The sequence below is a fragment of the Drosophila pseudoobscura genome, chromosome X, assembly GCF_009870125.1.
Source record: "Drosophila pseudoobscura strain MV-25-SWS-2005 chromosome X, UCI_Dpse_MV25, whole genome shotgun sequence".
NCBI classification, from domain to species: domain Eukaryota; kingdom Metazoa; phylum Arthropoda; class Insecta; order Diptera; family Drosophilidae; genus Drosophila; species Drosophila pseudoobscura.
The window spans coordinates 9,810,078-9,826,537 of record NC_046683.1 but is presented as its reverse complement, the minus strand read 5'-3'; the positions used below and the strand labels follow the sequence as shown (position 1 = coordinate 9,826,537).

Sequence of the window (16,460 nt, the reverse complement as noted above, 5' to 3'; positions counted from 1 at the left end):
AAAATCAAAGAAAAATATACATAAATTTAAATATAAATCACAACTCGGTCTCAAGTCTTTGGGCGCGGCAGCATGCATCTGTATCTCAGTATTTCAAAAGCGATTTATCTCGACTTGATTTTTCCTCGGCTCTTCCGCCAAGACCGGCACCACAGTGCGTCTATTTTGCGGTGATTGTGGTTGGGTTTTTATATAATTTTTTCACATAGTTGTCATGTGGAGGGGGGGATGGGATGAGAAATAATTAGAAATTAAATAAATTGCTTAATTATACTAAGCTCGCAACATGAGTGAGTAGCAACAGCAACAGGCCACAGCCAAAGACAAACAAGAAGGGAGAGGGCTCCCATTACCTTTCAAGGAAGCGAATATTGAATACCCTTTGAATGATTTGCCAAATTATGGACGTTAAGCATTGCTTAAGACAAATTTCATGGCTTTCGCGAGAGGAGATGCCGAGTTCCTTGGGCTCAGATGGAGATATACATATGCTGTATCCATTATCTATTGAAGTTCAGCGCAATTTTGCTAAGACAACTCTGTTTGCCATCAAACAAACCTCATTTATTATGAAAATGAGATCTCTTGGAAAATTATTTATAATTTTCGGTAATTTTCTAGAATTTTCCTGGTATAATTGTAAGTGTTTTATTTATGAAAAAGATTTTACTGGAAAAAATTATAGATATTTGCTGCTGGAAATTTTTGGTACTTATTTTCTAAGATAAATAAGAAGAGCCCCTATAATACAACAAAAATGTTCTGGGAAAACTATCAACAGTTTCTGGTATTTTTTTAATATTTCTGTGGCACTGTGGTCCCTTACTCGTACTACATGTTGGAAAGACAATCACGTTTTCAAATAGGCATAGATTTGATAGATCTCAAGCAAATCCAAGCGAATGATGCACACAGAAAGTGAACACAAATGAAGATGATAGAATTACAATGCCACAAGTATTCCATATCCAGACAGTCCATCCAGACATAATAAAATCCTATACCCATATGTGTATCTATATATCTAGCATGTTCTTACTACCAAAACCCAATAGAGTATGCTCTTTACAATCTCCATAGATGTTGGAAATTTTACATTCCACCCACTACTACGAATTGCTCTGGTACTATTTGAGAATCAAGGGTCTCTAGGGAGCAGCCTGCCGGTATTCGCAGCTTGAATGGATTGACTCTTTAGACAGTTGCACAGCTGTAGGATGCCAGGGGAGGGCATCCCTCTACTTTGTAGCAGATGAGAAAGTGGCAATGTGAAAAGTTGACAACCTTTCCAGGGTCTGTGCCTGGGTCTCTGTGTGGGGTTCAGGTTCGGTTTTGCAACAGTTGGCACGTGACGTCAGGCGCTGTTGCTCTTATGCGAAGAGTCTCTGGTCTTTCCCAAGAAACACTCTCGTGTGCCGTGCCCCCTCGTGCTCGCAATTATGGGCAATTTTCTCTGGGAAGCGCTCTCCAAGCTCCAAGGCAGAGGAGGAGGCAATTATGATGATATAAGAAGACATGACCAGCAGATGTTGTGTGTGTTTAGCATAATATACTACGAGTACGAATACGAATACGAATACGAATATGTTGTATGTGTGCATATATTTAATGGATTCCTGTAAATAATTTGATATTCATTTTTTCAAGAGAATGCCCTCTGTTCGTTACATTTATGATTCTGATTCTGTTTCTGTTTCTGATTCGTGCGTATCTGAGATTAGCTTAAGTGCTACGCAAATGGATAGATACTCTAGTACATACATTTATGCATATATAGCTATATTGTATGTATAAATATAATGGTATCAAAAACAACAAAAAAAAAATACACTGGGGGGTAGGTATACATAGATTCATATTCTCTTTTCTCAGCGCATTTACGACGATCCACACAGAAGCCATGAGAATTTTAGACAACGACGAAGCGTGTTTATGGATGCATAAGTGATTGGTTGGAGAAGAACAACTCTTTACGTTCGGCAGATGGAGAGGGTGTCCAGGAGGAAGACGGCACCGTTGATGATCATCAGGGAACCGGCGGCGATGGCGTTGCGCTTCCTATCCTTCTGCAGCACGGCATCATGCCACTCATCGATGACCAAGGCCCCAGAGGCCACAAACAGAATGCAGCCGATCAGGGAGATCAAGGCATTGAGGCGCTTCTCCACCAGAGAGTTGATCACATGACCTGCAACAGAAAGTCAGAAAATAGGGGGGTTATTTCCAGCGATCCAACGATCTAACGATCCAACGATCCGTGGCTAATCATAGTCACAACAAAACACAACACTCACCGATCAGCAGAACGCCGCAGATGATCGTGAAGCCGCCGATGGTGCCGCAGACGATCAGGGGACGCGATGAGAGGGCTCCATCCACCTCGTACATCACAATGCAGGCAATGGCGATGGCCTGTGGGAACAGAACAGAGAAAAGAGTAGAAAGATCGTTAGATTGCGAGAAAACGGTGCAAAAATTAGTCTCGGAGATCAGTCGGGTTCGGGTTCGGGATCGTTGCCGCATTCCATTAAAAAAAAAAACTGTGGCAATTCATTAGCCCCTCATTTTCATTGAGACTCGATTTTATTTCACATTTGTCAAGCATTCAGCACTACAAAGGTATCCCCCACAAAGATGGCCCCATTGGCCAAACAGAATATAGCCGCTGCCAGGACACTGTTCTTGTCGCTCTCTACTTCATAGACGTCCAGCCAGCGGTCGAGGATGACGGCCCCACTGGCTATGAAGAGGATCACGGCGGCCACCGAGAACAGGACATCGATGCGCTTGTCAATGTTCGCTCCTACGAGATGACCTGAAAGACGGATCGGACCGGTTGAACAGGATGAACAAAAGGACTCGTGGACTCATGGACTAGTCCTTTACCAATGCCCAGTGTGGCACAGATGATCGCGTAGCCGGTGAGGGTGCCGCACACCAGCATCGCCTGGCTGCTGTACCTGTGGTCCGCCACGCTCTCGATCAGGATGATGCTCGTGGCGATGAAGGTCTGTTTTAGTTAATGGTATGTCTCTCAGTATCTGAGTACTCGATTAGGCACGAACACGGACAGACTGACAGACAGACAAGCAGACAGACATCGGGACAGTGACAGGAGGCAGCCAACCACAGAGATAGATAGATATTCCAGATAGAGAGAACAAGATATAAGGATCCTATGATGGACACAGCATCCACTGATCAGTGGTTTCCGACTTATCCTCGATAATGCGATAGGAGAAGAGGTGTTTCCTCAGGAAGGACTATCCCTGGGTGGGTTTTGGAATGTTGGCACTCAGCTTAGCCATTCCTAAAGAGAGACAAAGAGAGAGCTAACCGAGGGGCGCTGTCGCATGACGGGGACTAGGGTCTAGGACCTGTAGGACTTTGACGGGAAAAGTCCCAACAGCAAAAGAAAGTATATATCCTCCTACATTAAACATTATATGTATCCCTCACATTTATACTACGAAATCAGTAGCAAATCCCAGTTAATCCTCTGGCTAAAAGCTTCACGAGAATCGATTGATAAATTGTAGTGCGTCATGGATATTTAATGGGTTGTAATTTCGACCATATGCCCGCTTTCATTGCATTGGGTGTGGACAGGAAATTAGGCCATAAACAGACACTTAACCCTAATGGCTAAATGCCAAGCAGGCCGTCTTTAAAAGTGTTTAAAAGTTGCCCAAAAGGCAGAGGGAATTTCATAATGGTTATGCTATTGGATGCCATGATATATTTGCTGGAAGTTGTCAGTTTCATTGACCAATGCCGACATCTAATCGTAAATCATTTATGCCACCTCAAGTGGCTGTGCTGTCACTTAAGGTGCCCCTTCACTTCATGGCTGCTTCCATATATCATCATCGGGGCACTGCAAGCGAAGTAGCGCAAAAGTCCCAGGGACTTAAACCCCACACGAATGGGAGGCCAATTTGCTTATCAAATATGAAAATTATTTCGATATTGATAGGCGATAAATGTGGTAGCGATATGGCGTGTCGAGTGCTTCATTGGGGGAGGGGACAGAGCCAAATGTGGGCAACAGTGGGCACACCCTACAGCGACCATCAATCAATTAGGAGACGCTTCTGCTAATTGGTTTGTCCTTCGCTGCCGCCCAACCCCAACCCCAACCCCAAACCCAACCCCATCCCCATCCGCAGGATGCAGCGTCAAAGCATTATGCTGTTGACTTTGTAATGCAAGGAGACAGACCAGACCCAAAGGAGAGGTCATTAGGCTAGAATATACCAGAAGTGGGAATGGAAATGGTGATGTTAATGGCAATTGGAGTGGGGAGTGGGATATAAATAAACACATTTCCATATTCCATATTCCATATCCTTATTTGCTCGCTGCTGGCCTCGTGCATTGGCCATAAAAATATCCATTGTGTATGGGTTAAATGTGGAATAGTATCTCGCGTACACAATATTTTGTATCTATATTCCTATGTGGACTTTCCGCCACCAATTTCCCGCGGCACACACAGCAATTATGTGTGTCAATAATTACCGAATGTTTGCTCTCGCCTCCCACTTCCATATATCTTTCAGATATCCGTATAAATATATAGTATGTATGTATGTGTACCTGTATTGTTTGTGCTATTCTTTATTATTTAATTGTCACGCCCATAAATCTTGAAGAGGGGTGGGGCGAACGACGGTAGCCCCATAAATATGACATTAATCCCCAAAAAAAAAAAACTAATGGAAAACTATGAGATAAACAAACGATTTCCATAGAAAATGTAGCGGAAGGAAGCATCTATCTATTAGCAATATTTTTTCAAGAACACATTTGCAACAGATGTTGCAGGGAATCACATCATGGGGCATTCAATTTCACGGCAATTTAGTTACAATTACAACGAAATGATGCTATTAGATCTAAGGAGTCGACCACCGAGGGGCGCTGCTGCATGACGCACCATGACCCTTGTAACCGAATCTCTGTAATTCCTACAGATGTCAAAGGGCTTCACGTTCCAAATAAACCTTGCCTTTAAACAAAGAAAATCCCCCAAATTCTTTGCTTCTGTCCATATTCCATCGTTCCAGCATCCGTTTGAAGTCATATTCTATATGTAATCTTTCTGTTTTTGCATCTTTCTGCATGAATGAACGAAATAATAACGTAAACGTTCCGCTATACATATGTACTGTATTGTATGAATGGTTTTATCTCCAATATGACTAAGAATTGTTTATATTTCGTCTGCCATTTATTGTATCCAAAACACCGGGCTAACACAGGGGCCACATAGCACATGGCACACGGAACAGGGTGTGGATATTTATGTCGCCAAGGGGAAATCCTCTCCACAAAGAATATAAGCCCAAAATAAATAGAGACCCAACCATTTACCATTTACCAATGGGGGCCCCACAAAGCCCGTAGATCAATTTTATTTTCAATTTCCAATTGATATTGTTTGTATGCGTCCATTCATTATACACCTGACATGCCAGCGAGGCACAAACAAAAGGAGGGTCAGAGGCAGAGGCACAGGGTCTTGGCCATATAAATCCGAGCAGGTCGAAAACAGTCGAAATCAATTAAACGGAATTCCGTTAACAAAAAATACATGTGGCAGAAGGCAAGGCACAGATTTGCAGCAGCTAAAACATTTATTAGCTCGTAAATATGTTTACGACTGGCGTTGCAAGTCGAGTTGGTGGTGCGGATGGAGGTGCGGGTGCGGGTGCCGCCTCCTCTTATCTTGGGAATTGTTTTCACTTCATTTGCTCCCATGACCAGCCAGCCAGTGAGTGAGACAATTATTTGCCCAAAGAATAACGTTCTGGCCAACGATTCTGGGGAGAATGAGTAATCCTCTGACCGATAGATAGTTAGTTAGATGAATAGGCAATCAGGTGAACAGGAATGGCAGCCTTTGGGCCATTTTGCAATTAGATATTCCCAGGGCGTTCTGTTTTTTATGAGTCGGTTGTTTACTCAATGCAATCCGCCCGGCGACGGATCGCCAGTCGACCTTTAGGCGGATCGCACATGGCGGCATGCGTATGCGTAATGCTCTGGCATTTTGTTGTTTTTGTGTTTGCTATTATTTTTTTGGCCATGTGAGTGATGACATCATTGTAGTTGCTGCTGCTGTTTTAGCCCCCAGTCCGGGGTCCGGTTCGGATTAGTCAGTGCAATAGCCAAGTGAAACGTGATCGCGACGGCACTCCATTCAGCTTTGAGCTGCGGCAGTTCGGCAGTGCGGCACTGCTGTGGCTCTGTGGGTGTGGCACGGACGGGCGCGACGGACATGACCCGCATTGCAAAAAATTACGAGTACGAGTACGATCCTCAGTCAAGTGGGTCGTCGTCACTCGAGTGATGGGATTAATGTGTGTGGATATAATCATCACACAAGTTGCAATCAAGTCAGAGAGACCGAGTGTAAACAGATCGTTCAATTGAATATTTGAGGTTTTCATGAAGTATGTAAGATTAGGATAAAAATCCTTGAATTTCAAAGCCTAAGCTATAATTATAAGCTACATAAAGACTTAAGAGATAACCATTTCCTTATATAGTGACTCTGATTAGAGTTTTTTTTTAAATATGGGTCATGCGGTCATGTCCACAGAAGTGCATATGTATTTCAAAAGTATTTATTTCCAGTAAAAGATACTCGTATGTAGGTACATTTGCCCGCTCCGATCATCGCTTTGACTCATCCATCCGCTTGCCTGATAACAGATGAGAGCAAACAAGTCAAAGTCGGGGGGTCGAAGCAGATGTCTCAGCATTGCAAATATATGTATGTAGGTACTGTATACCATATACTCGTACTCGTAGTCATACTGTGAATATAATGATTAATGAAACCGCATGATGCTCGTACTTCAGCAAACAAAATCATTTCGAATATAAACTGTAAATATGATCCACATATATGATATATAAATATTTTGTACAATTTCTCATATCTATCTAGAAACAAAGTCTTGTAAAGAACATTCTAGTGAGAAGAAATATATTCGTAATAATATTTCCACAGTTCTAAGACATAGAACAGAAGAGAAGCTCTGCTCACACCTATTAATGACAGTACTTCTCTCTCTCAATCAGATGCTATAGAGCTTCCATATGGAAACCCTCTACCACCCATTAATCGCACGCAGAATCTCTAAAAATGATGTCACAACATGATTAATCGATGGAATGGGGCAAACGTTCATCTAATCCATCGTTTAATTAAGGCTCTGGGAAAATGTGCTCAGCCACGAAAGCATTTCACTTTTTTTCTTGCCAATTTGCCAATTGACAATTTTGCAAATAAAAATAATGATTCGATAATTTGTCAGGGGGAAATTTCCATATAATTTCACAAATAAACACACCTGGCTAATGAACAATTTGAATTGAGTTAAAGAGCCAGACAATGGAAATAAATATAAAAGAATGAACTGCCCCGAACAGAACAGAACAGAACAGAACGGTATGGATCGGATCGGATCCGAACAGATCGGATCGGATGAGTGCCAGAGCGAGTAGCGTGGGTGACATCATACATACATATGTATGTATGTATGTAGGAGATGATGTCAACTCGGCATCATCATTGGAGTCCGCCCATTCTAACGCCATTCTGCTTATGCCAGCGGAAGACAAATCAAGTTCTCTTTCATCTCTTGCGTTCTTTTGTGCCCCCAGAGGCAGGCATGACCGAATATTATATTAGGTTTTTGTAGCAATTCATCTAAGCCGATGACATCACCGGTCTACGGACTGACAAGGGAACCACCTCTCCTCCTCACTCACACCGAAACACCGAAAACCGAAAGCCCGAGAGCACGCATTAACCAAAACAACTACGCAATAACTCCAAAAAAAGGAGAAAAAAAACTTCAAATTCGTTAAGGGAAAGACATGGCTTTGAAAGCCGAAGCATGGAATACCCTTTGGAGATGAATTGCGGGAGTAGATCCTTTATAGCTACATCGAATTTCAGAGCTACTTCAGTTTGAAAGTTACATACAAATAATATTATAACAAAACGATTACTACTAAAATGAAATCTTATAGAACATTTTGTAATATATTTGCTTAAAACAATTATGAGTATATTTCAAAGTTTTGTTTAATGATGAATATAACTCATAATTGTCTAAGATGTATGATGAAATAGAGCCTTTCTAAGAATTATTAGTCGCAGAAACAGAAGATTATAGCAATATACAATAGATTAGGATGAAATTTGGTGGGAAAACGAATATCTTTTGGAGAATGCAAAAGATGGATGTGAATATCTTGGGTTTTCCGGTTAGAGAGGTGAGAGTGAAAAACTTCTGGGCGAGACCTTTAATGGTAGTACCCTCCCCTGCACGGAGAGTATGTACAATGAAGTCATGGGATTTGGGTTTTGTTTTGGTCCAGAAAATACAAGAGAGGGAACGGAACCGGTTGTGTTGCTGGCGCAGGGCCTTCCAAGGCCAGGGATGAAATCGTAAACGAAAGACAGGTTGTAAGACGCACAGCACACACCACAGGAAGAACGAGAGAAGAACTAAGAGATACAGATTCAGATGCACATGAAGATACACAACACAATCACACAAAAAGAAATTTGAAAAAACCAAACAGAACAGGGGCTGCTCACCAGCTCAATGATTTTCAGCAGCAGACGATTGTTGAACTCCATGACGATCGGATTCGATTCGATTCGATTCGATTTGAGATGCAAATGTATCTGAACTTAGGATCAGTTCGAATGGGTTTGTATCTTAGAAGTGCGTGTTGTTTCCACGGCGTACGCAAACGAAGTGACGAAAGCTTTGCCGCCGCTCGCATCCAAAGCTCGGGCAAGCGGCAGCGACAGCGACAGCGTCGGCGTCAGCGTTAGCGCAGGCAGCGCAATGGCACAGCCACGAAACGCGTCAGCAGCAGCAGGAGCACAGGGGAGTGGGGCAGAGATAGTATCCGGGAGTTGGCCTTCCAGCCACCACGCCATTAGTAGACTTTAACTCCCATCTAAAGGATGCACTGTTTGGCAATGGGAGCGGCAGCGTATGTATCCACCCTTGTCAAAACTCGCATACGATTACTGCGTCGTATTGAAATAAACTCAACCAATTTTACAGACCAATTGAATCATTGATATTTCGAAGATTAGATTAGAAGATATAGAAGTAAACAAAGTAATGAAGGAAACCCCTATACTGTTTCCATATAAATAGAGATATAGGAAGATAGAGATAGATAGAGGAATATCTTATAGGGAAAGACTGCACGGTCTGGACAGGAACTTGGTTTTTAGGGATCATTGTAGCTACTAAAATGGTTACAAATATGATGCCATTTCATGATGAAATTAAATTATCTAGATATAATTTCTAGCCTATGAAAATCGCTTGATTCGATTAGTTTTGAAAAATAAATAAATTTTGAGGAAGACATTAAACTACTCGACTAAGAGCGACAGCGAGAGCACGAAACGCACCGCCAAGAGGATCACATACCAAGTGATCTTCATGATCAATATGTAATATTTTCTTAAAGATTTTAATTTACAAACTTTACAAAAAAGAAAAACTAATTTTTTTAATAAATCATTTCTGTATCATATCATATCAAATCGTAATATATCTATCATATTATATCATTGATATCTGATAATTGTAAAATTTACTGCAATATCATACACTTTCATCTTTTAAAGTTGTAGATCACTGGCTCTTACACTAGAACTATTTAAAAACTGATTTGATTTCGTCAATCGATAGCAAAATATTAGAAAATATTAATATAATAATAGCCCAGTCGAGTTCATCTCATTATACACAAAAAAAAGCACTATATAGACTTACAAAGCTAGGAAAAATTAACCAGTCGATCCATGCCTTAACCAACAAGAGCAGCGCCCACATAGGCCAGGGCACGCTCCGCCTCGAAGGCGGGCACATACCGCGGCTCCAGGGTGGTGAGGGCTCGCTGCGTGAGCAGAGACAGGTTCTTGGTTTCGCCATGGTCCCGCTCGAAGGTAAGATACTCAACCCAGATGCTGGGCTCCGTTTTGCCAAAGTAAACGGCCATGAACTCGTAGCACATGCGCCAGGACTTGATGGCCGCCTTGTCCTGCAGAGAAGCGACAAACAATTAGCTGCGATTGGAAATAGAATGGGAATACATACGCGCACTGCCAGACTGCTCTCGAGATGGGCCATTTGGCGATGCAGCTGTAGGGACATGGGCGGCTGGAGCGCCAGCTTGGCGTACTCCGTGCGCGCTGCATCAACGGACTCTGCATGCCAGAGATACTGCAGATAGTCGGAGCGCAGCTCCGCGAACTCCGGCCAGACGGAGGCGGTGGCCAGCTTGTAGATTTCCTCCAGGCGCTTCTTGCCGAGACTATCCTGACGCGTGCGATAGTAGAGGATGACGCTCTGCCACAGAGGCAGCGCTTCGGGGCCCATGGTCTTCTGGATTTTGTTGAACAGCTCATAGATCAGCGACTCGCTGTCATTCTGCACGTGCGTGGCCAGCAGCAGCTGGTGCATCTCGACCGAAGCATCGTTCTTGAGGGCCTCTGTTAGAATGGTAACAGCGGCCTCCCGTCCACTGGGCGCACTGCTGAGCATCTTCCTCAGGGTGGCATAGTGGCGCACGTGCATTAGCTTCGAGCGGTGGCCATCCTGCAGGGCATCGGCCAGGCACTGCTGCTTGAGCGCTCGTTCCGCCTTTCCGTCGCTGTTGAGGGCAAGCATGGCATCTAAATAGAGGCTCCACATATCCTGTGTCTGCAGCACCTCCACGGCGGACTTGTAGACAGTCACGCACAGTTGAATGCGTCGCTTTAGGGAGCGCACATTGGTGGCAGGACGAGACTTCTTGCTGGCTGGCTCCTCCTCACTGTTGTCGGGCTCCTCGTCGGGGTCCCCCAGATGGTATCCACGCAGCTCACGCTGTGCCGCCAGATCCCACAGGCCAGGCTCGCGCGGGAACTTTTCCTGCATGTCGTCGATGATGAGACGCTGCAGCTTAACGGTCATCTCGTGGTGATCCTCGCAGCTCTCCAGCAGCTTCACAAAATAATCCAAACTCGTAATGTTCGCCATGCTGTTTCGATAGACGGCCTCGACCCGCTCCAGTTTGATGTCCTGCTCAGACAGTGTGTTCTCAGCCAGATTCTTCTCGGGATCAGCCCGTGCCGCCTCCTTGAGCAGAATGTCGAAGAAGCATTTGTTAAGTGCCTCCGAGTCGGGATGTCGCTGCAGGCCACGAAGAAGAATGTCTTTCACACGATCTATATTGAGGCGATTGTATTCGTAGAGCCACAGGGCGGCGTCCACCCAAAAGTTCGGATCATCGCCATGATACTAAGAGAGAAAGACGACTATAATCGATGCAATTTAAATCTCGATGGAATCCTTACCAGCAGCATCTTCTCATAGATGCCAGCCACCTCCTGGGGACCGGACTTCTTGCTGAACTTGATCCAATTGCTCCATAGGCGCCTGTCGTGGGTAAATTTCCCCAGCACTTCCCTGTACAGGCGCATGATGCGTATGGATATGGAGTTCTTCAGGCCGGTCAGCTTTATGTGCATCATCTTCTCCTTGTCCGAGAGTGTTTTGTACATTTGCTTCTCGTAGACAATGAACTCTAGATAATCGCCGACAGCCAGGTGGCTTTTAGTGATCTTTAGGAATAGACGCTCGCGCCGGCTCACGATTTCTCTGGAATATCAGTAAATTGATAAACTGAGGGGCCTTTGGACAGGCTGCTAAGCGTTCTCACCTGACTTGATCCGGCGTGAATACGTTGTAGTGCTTCATCTGTTCGTACTCCGGCAGCAGGCGCTCCTGCATTTCAGCTATAAACTCGCCCATTTTCGTTTAGTTTTTATAATCAGCTAATATAATATAAATTTGTTTATTTCTTTAAAAAGAAGCGCACGTGCAACACGACGACTATCGATACTAGAACTGAATGGAATCATCGATAGCTGCAAAGAATGAATGTTTCGAATATATATATCGAATAAACGAAAATTAAAATGTACATTTTCTCTTATTTCGCAAATTCATAAGTGTTCCGAATTAAATAGCGGCATTTTCTGTTAATGTTATTTATGATTTTTCTCTTTGTCTTTATTTGTTGTTTTTCGGGAGGGCTGCATCAAAAACCGACTCACGTTAGGTATCGTGCAATTTACTGCAATGTATTCTCCCATCACTAGCCGTACAAGCGTCGCGTTAAACTAACTGCACAATTTGACAGCCGAAAAGCATCTACACTAAAATTGCTAGCAACAATTGCCTATCGTATAACCCAAATGGCCGAATTTTCAGTAGAACGTGTAGAAGACAAAAGATTGGTAAACGGCCGCACGGAATACTATTTAAAGTGGAAAGGATACCCCCGCAGTGAAAACACTTGGGAGCCTGTAGAAAATCTTGATTGCCCCGACTTAATATCCACTTTCGAGGAGTCGCTGAAAACGAAGAAGGAGCCAAAGAAGCGGATAGCAACAGTGTCTACACCCGAAAACATTCGCAGCAAGCGGAAGTCATTCATGGAGGACGAGACCGAAGAAACCCGAAAGCTCATTGGATTTGAGCGCGGCTTGGTTCCGTCAAAGATACTGGGCGCAACCGACTCGCTGGGTCAACTCATGTTCCTGATGAAATGGAGGGGCAGCGATCATGCCGATTTGGTGTCTGCCAAAGTTGCCAACGAACGCTGTCCGCAGGTTGTTATTGCCTTCTACGAGGAGCGCCTCACCTGGCACACCGGCAATGGCAATGGTACTAGTGGCGGTGGCGGTGATGGCGACGGCATGGGCTGCAGCGGCTCTGGAACCGGCACTAACCCCGGCAGCGTCGAGACCCCAAGTGGCAGCACTGCTGGCGGACCAGACGAGGAAGAGGATGACGAGGCTGAAGCTGAGGCTGAGCCGGAGCCGGAGCCAGAGGCCGAGGCCGAGGCTGAGCCGGAGCAAGAGCAAGAGGCCGAAGTCGAAGCCGAGGCCAGTCCAGCCGCCAGCACCAATAACGACGAGAACCAGAAACCGGATGAGGGAGACAGCGAGCTTGGAATCGGAGAAACCGACGACTAAGCATATTCGAAATAATACATAGAAATTAATGTACCAATTAAGGAAGGATCCAAGGTGGATCTTGATTTGACTATGTTTTTTTTTTTAAATACATAGCTACATATACTTTAACCAATCTCACATTCGGTGAGACCCAATTGGAGTATGTAATATACATATTTACTTCGTTCATTATTTGGGGACCCGCAACATCCGGGCCACAATTATATATAAGAATAGACTTTTCTGTAGTCGAATAAAATACAATTAAAGTTGTTCTTGTATTTTACTCCCCCCTCCATTGCACCTAATTTTGTTTAATATTCGCAAGACACATCGGCCAAGGCCGATATGCCATCTCGATAGGCACGGCGGCGATTATTGACCGTCAGACACGCCGACCGAGTATAAATATATGTCAAAAATTTGCTATTAATGCCCACAATTACCTAAAATAACAAAATGTTCTGCAGTCGAATAAGATACTCATTCTCTCAATGTTGCTAACGTTTATCCCCTCCCTAGTTGCAACACCATTCTTGCACCTTTCACAAAGTACATTCGGTACCGTACGATTTATTAAATATACCTTGTCAAAGTCCGATATGAAGTTCGATATACCGATAGACACGCCGGCAAAGTATAAATAAATATACAAAAATTTGCAATTGATGCAATATTGTAGATGTTCTCTATTGGGTTTGGATTAAACAGCTGCAAAAATGGCCCAGACAAGCTCCATGAAGCTGCTCGGTGCTCGCAACATGACATGCATTGTGGAGCGCATGGAGTGGAACAATAAAATGGATCTTATTGCCTACGGCACGGAAAAAGGTGAGTCGGAGCTTGGTGCTCCACGCATTGTCTACTGCATGGACTAACACACACATTTCCATTCCACCAGGCGAGGTGGTCATCCAGCGGCTAAACTGGCAAAAGATTGTCACCTTTCCCACGCCCGGCGAAGATGTGCGAGTGCGGTCCCTCAGCTGGCAAATGGACGAAACCCTGCTGGCCGTGGGCTACAGCAATGGAAAGGTGGCTCTGCTGGATGCCGAGAGTGAGACCATCATCTCTGGACTGATCTATGACGACGACATCAAGAAGGTGTACTTCAGCAAGGCCATCAATTGCCAGGAGACGCTCGGCAGCTACACCTGCAACGCCAAGGACAAGCACAAGCGGTTCCTGCCCAAGCTCCAGCCGCTGACCAACATCGATCCGTGCCTGAAGTCTCTGGACCAGAAATCCTTCCCCAAGGGCTCGCCCTGCTTCCTGGTGGTGATCATGCGCAGCGGGAAAGTGCATCTGCTGCTGCTGGGCGCCCTTCAGGCGGGCAGCATCGATCTAACCCAGCACGTGCTCCATCCGGAGCAGTTCGATGTGTACGATGTGCGTCTGAACGGTGACTTCAATGCCATCTACGCCCTGCTGCGCGATGGCTTGCAGCTGAAGATGCTGCACTTTCACAACCAGGTGCTGCAGGATTGCATGGCCCCAATGCTGGAGCTGGCCACGCACTGTGCCCACATACTGGAGACAAAAAAGTAGGTGCTTCCCAGCCTTTGTTTAGGAGTCTTTCCTAATAATAATGCAATTTAAAGCTACATCAATGACACACAGCAATGCCTGACGGAGGCCTGGGAGACGGTCCAGCTGGAGATGGACAATAAACTGACAAAATATGCCAATTCGCAGGCGTACGGGATGATATCCACACACTTCCTGGAGCTGCATGTCTTCGGGTTCGCCACCTTCGAGGTGGAGGAATTTCTGTTCGAGTGAGTTGCGTTGCCACCAACAGTATCCAGTGCTCATATGTTTTTGCTACTTGCAGCACCCTCTCAGAGAAGGGCTTCAAGAAGATAGCCAATTCGGTGGATCTCAGTCTGAACAATCTTCAGGGGCTGGTCTTCAAGCAGCTCAATGGAGCGGCCATCAATATGTTTTATTTTCTCAACACAATTGCGGGCTTTGGTCGCATGTCGCACTTCTTTGAGGTTTGATATTCCACACTGGATCCCCCCCAGGAACGAGTGTCTGAATGTCTCCCTATTTCAGAGTCTCATCTCCCCAGAGGTGGCCGTTGAGGCGATGCGGTCCTGCGGTGCCTTCTATCTGAAGGTGCACGAGCTACAGCGCACCATCGATTCGCTGGTGAACGACATGAAGCTCTTCCACGCCTGGATGATATTCACCATCTTGCGGCTCTCGCACCAGGAGATACCCGACGAGATGGTACTTAGCGAGGAGGAGAACGTTGCCCTGGCCGATCTCCTATGCGCCATGGAGCCGGATCTGGAGGAGGGCAGCGACGATGATGAGGACATCGAATGCCCAAGTGGGGGAATGCCCACGCGCAGCAAATTCAATCTGGAGCGAGTGGGGCAGTATCTGGAGAATGCCTGCCTCACGCAGCTCTATCCTGTGGACCCAAACCAGCTGTGGGAGCAGATGCTGGCCGAGAACGAGTGCCTGGGCCAGTGCCCGTTGTTTGTGCCGCACGACAAGAAGCTGTCGCTGGTGCAGCAGCGCGACAAGATGTTCAATGCCATAGATGCCGTCTTCCACAAGCCCACGGAGAGCATTAGCGCCAGCTTCAAGCTCAGCACGGCCGTCGTCTGCTGTCAGCTGCCGCCCATGGAGCCTGAGGAGGAGCAGGACTTTGTCACCTGCAGCTATTACGTCCATGAGGCCGGCCGATGTGATATGCTTGCTGTAACCATCAGTTGGCAGGAGGCCATGGTCCTGGAGTTCAGCCGGGCCGAGGATTGCCTACTGCGCTGCACCCGCGTCCAGCTTCTGCCCGGTCCCTTCACCCCCCAGCTGCACGAGGACTACTACAACCTGCGCTTCGTCGATCTGCAGTTCTACAATGAGTCGAGCCTCTCCATGCTGGCCCAGAGCACCTCCTCGACGCCCGGTGTGCGTCCCCACAGCTACTTCATTCAGTTCTCCCTCAGTGCGGCGCGGAATCAAAGCACCCAACATCATCTGGCCCCGCTAATGAATCTGCCGGATGCCACTGTGACACATAGTATCCACGACATACCCGAGGCGGCTGCCTTCAAGGGTTTGGATGGGGTGTGCGAAATGCTGGCCGTCTCCGGCAGCCGCAAGGTGGCCACAGTGCTGTCCGATCGCAAGCGCAAAATGACCATTTTCGAGATGGAGATCGAGGATGAGGAGGACGACACGGAGATGTCGCAGGCCTCATTTCTGGAGATCAGCAAGGAGTCCATTCTGGCCATCAATGATTCAGATAAGCAGGATTGAATCCGAGTCTTTGTCTCTTTTATCATTATTCATCTTTAGTATGGTAGGCGCTTTCATTTATTATTAAAATTCGATCCCAAAGCGAACCATAACGACCGGTAGCTTCCTGAGTCGCAGCAAGGCG

General features: G+C 45.7%; 5 protein-coding genes across 6 annotated transcripts; 2 read left to right on the top strand and 3 right to left on the bottom strand.

Annotated features, from left to right (window-relative positions):
* Positions 1-1,583: 1,583 nt before the first annotated feature.
* On the bottom strand, positions 1,584-8,793 carry LOC4815142 (protein snakeskin-like). Its single transcript, XM_015186407.2, has 3 exons — positions 8,624-8,793; positions 2,295-2,412; positions 1,584-2,188 (listed from the first exon to the last, which is right to left on the bottom strand). Exons 1-3 carry the CDS (start codon positions 8,663-8,665, stop codon positions 1,971-1,973), a joined length of 378 nt encoding a protein of 125 aa, XP_015041893.2. The 5' UTR covers positions 8,666-8,793; the 3' UTR covers positions 1,584-1,970.
* LOC26533288 (uncharacterized) lies at positions 2,550-3,016 on the bottom strand (the record flags this gene model as incomplete). The annotated part of the gene is made up of 2 exons (XM_015186408.2): positions 2,550-2,815; positions 2,887-3,016. Coding segments are annotated over 2 exons (348 nt in total), but the record flags the coding sequence as incomplete, so codon positions are not given.
* A 795-nt stretch (positions 8,794-9,588) lies between the features above and the next one.
* On the bottom strand, positions 9,589-11,968 carry LOC4815392 (U3 small nucleolar RNA-associated protein 6 homolog). The gene is made up of 4 exons (XM_001354959.4): positions 11,761-11,968; positions 11,396-11,699; positions 10,155-11,339; positions 9,589-10,098 (listed from the first exon to the last, which is right to left on the bottom strand). The coding sequence occupies exons 1-4, from the start codon at positions 11,850-11,852 to the stop codon at positions 9,865-9,867; spliced, it is 1,815 nt and encodes a 604-aa protein (XP_001354995.2). The 5' UTR covers positions 11,853-11,968; the 3' UTR covers positions 9,589-9,864.
* Positions 11,969-12,162: 194 nt separating this feature from the next.
* LOC4814997 (chromobox protein homolog 3-like) lies at positions 12,163-13,239 on the top strand. The gene has a single exon (XM_001354960.4). It carries the CDS (start codon positions 12,299-12,301, stop codon positions 13,079-13,081), a length of 783 nt encoding a protein of 260 aa, XP_001354996.4. The 5' UTR covers positions 12,163-12,298; the 3' UTR covers positions 13,082-13,239.
* A 274-nt stretch (positions 13,240-13,513) lies between these two features.
* APC4 (anaphase-promoting complex subunit 4) lies at positions 13,514-16,428 on the top strand. 2 transcript variants are annotated; one of them, XM_015186409.2, is made up of 5 exons: positions 13,514-13,894; positions 13,965-14,607; positions 14,665-14,835; positions 14,898-15,060; positions 15,122-16,428. In XM_015186409.2, the coding sequence occupies exons 1-5, from the start codon at positions 13,783-13,785 to the stop codon at positions 16,334-16,336; spliced, it is 2,304 nt and encodes a 767-aa protein (XP_015041895.1). In that variant the 5' UTR covers positions 13,514-13,782; the 3' UTR covers positions 16,337-16,428. The 2 variants fall into 2 exon arrangements, with proteins under 2 accessions (XP_015041895.1, XP_001354997.1); XM_001354961.4 differs by having other exon boundaries at positions 13,515-13,894; positions 14,665-14,841.
* Positions 16,429-16,460: the final 32 nt, after the last annotated feature.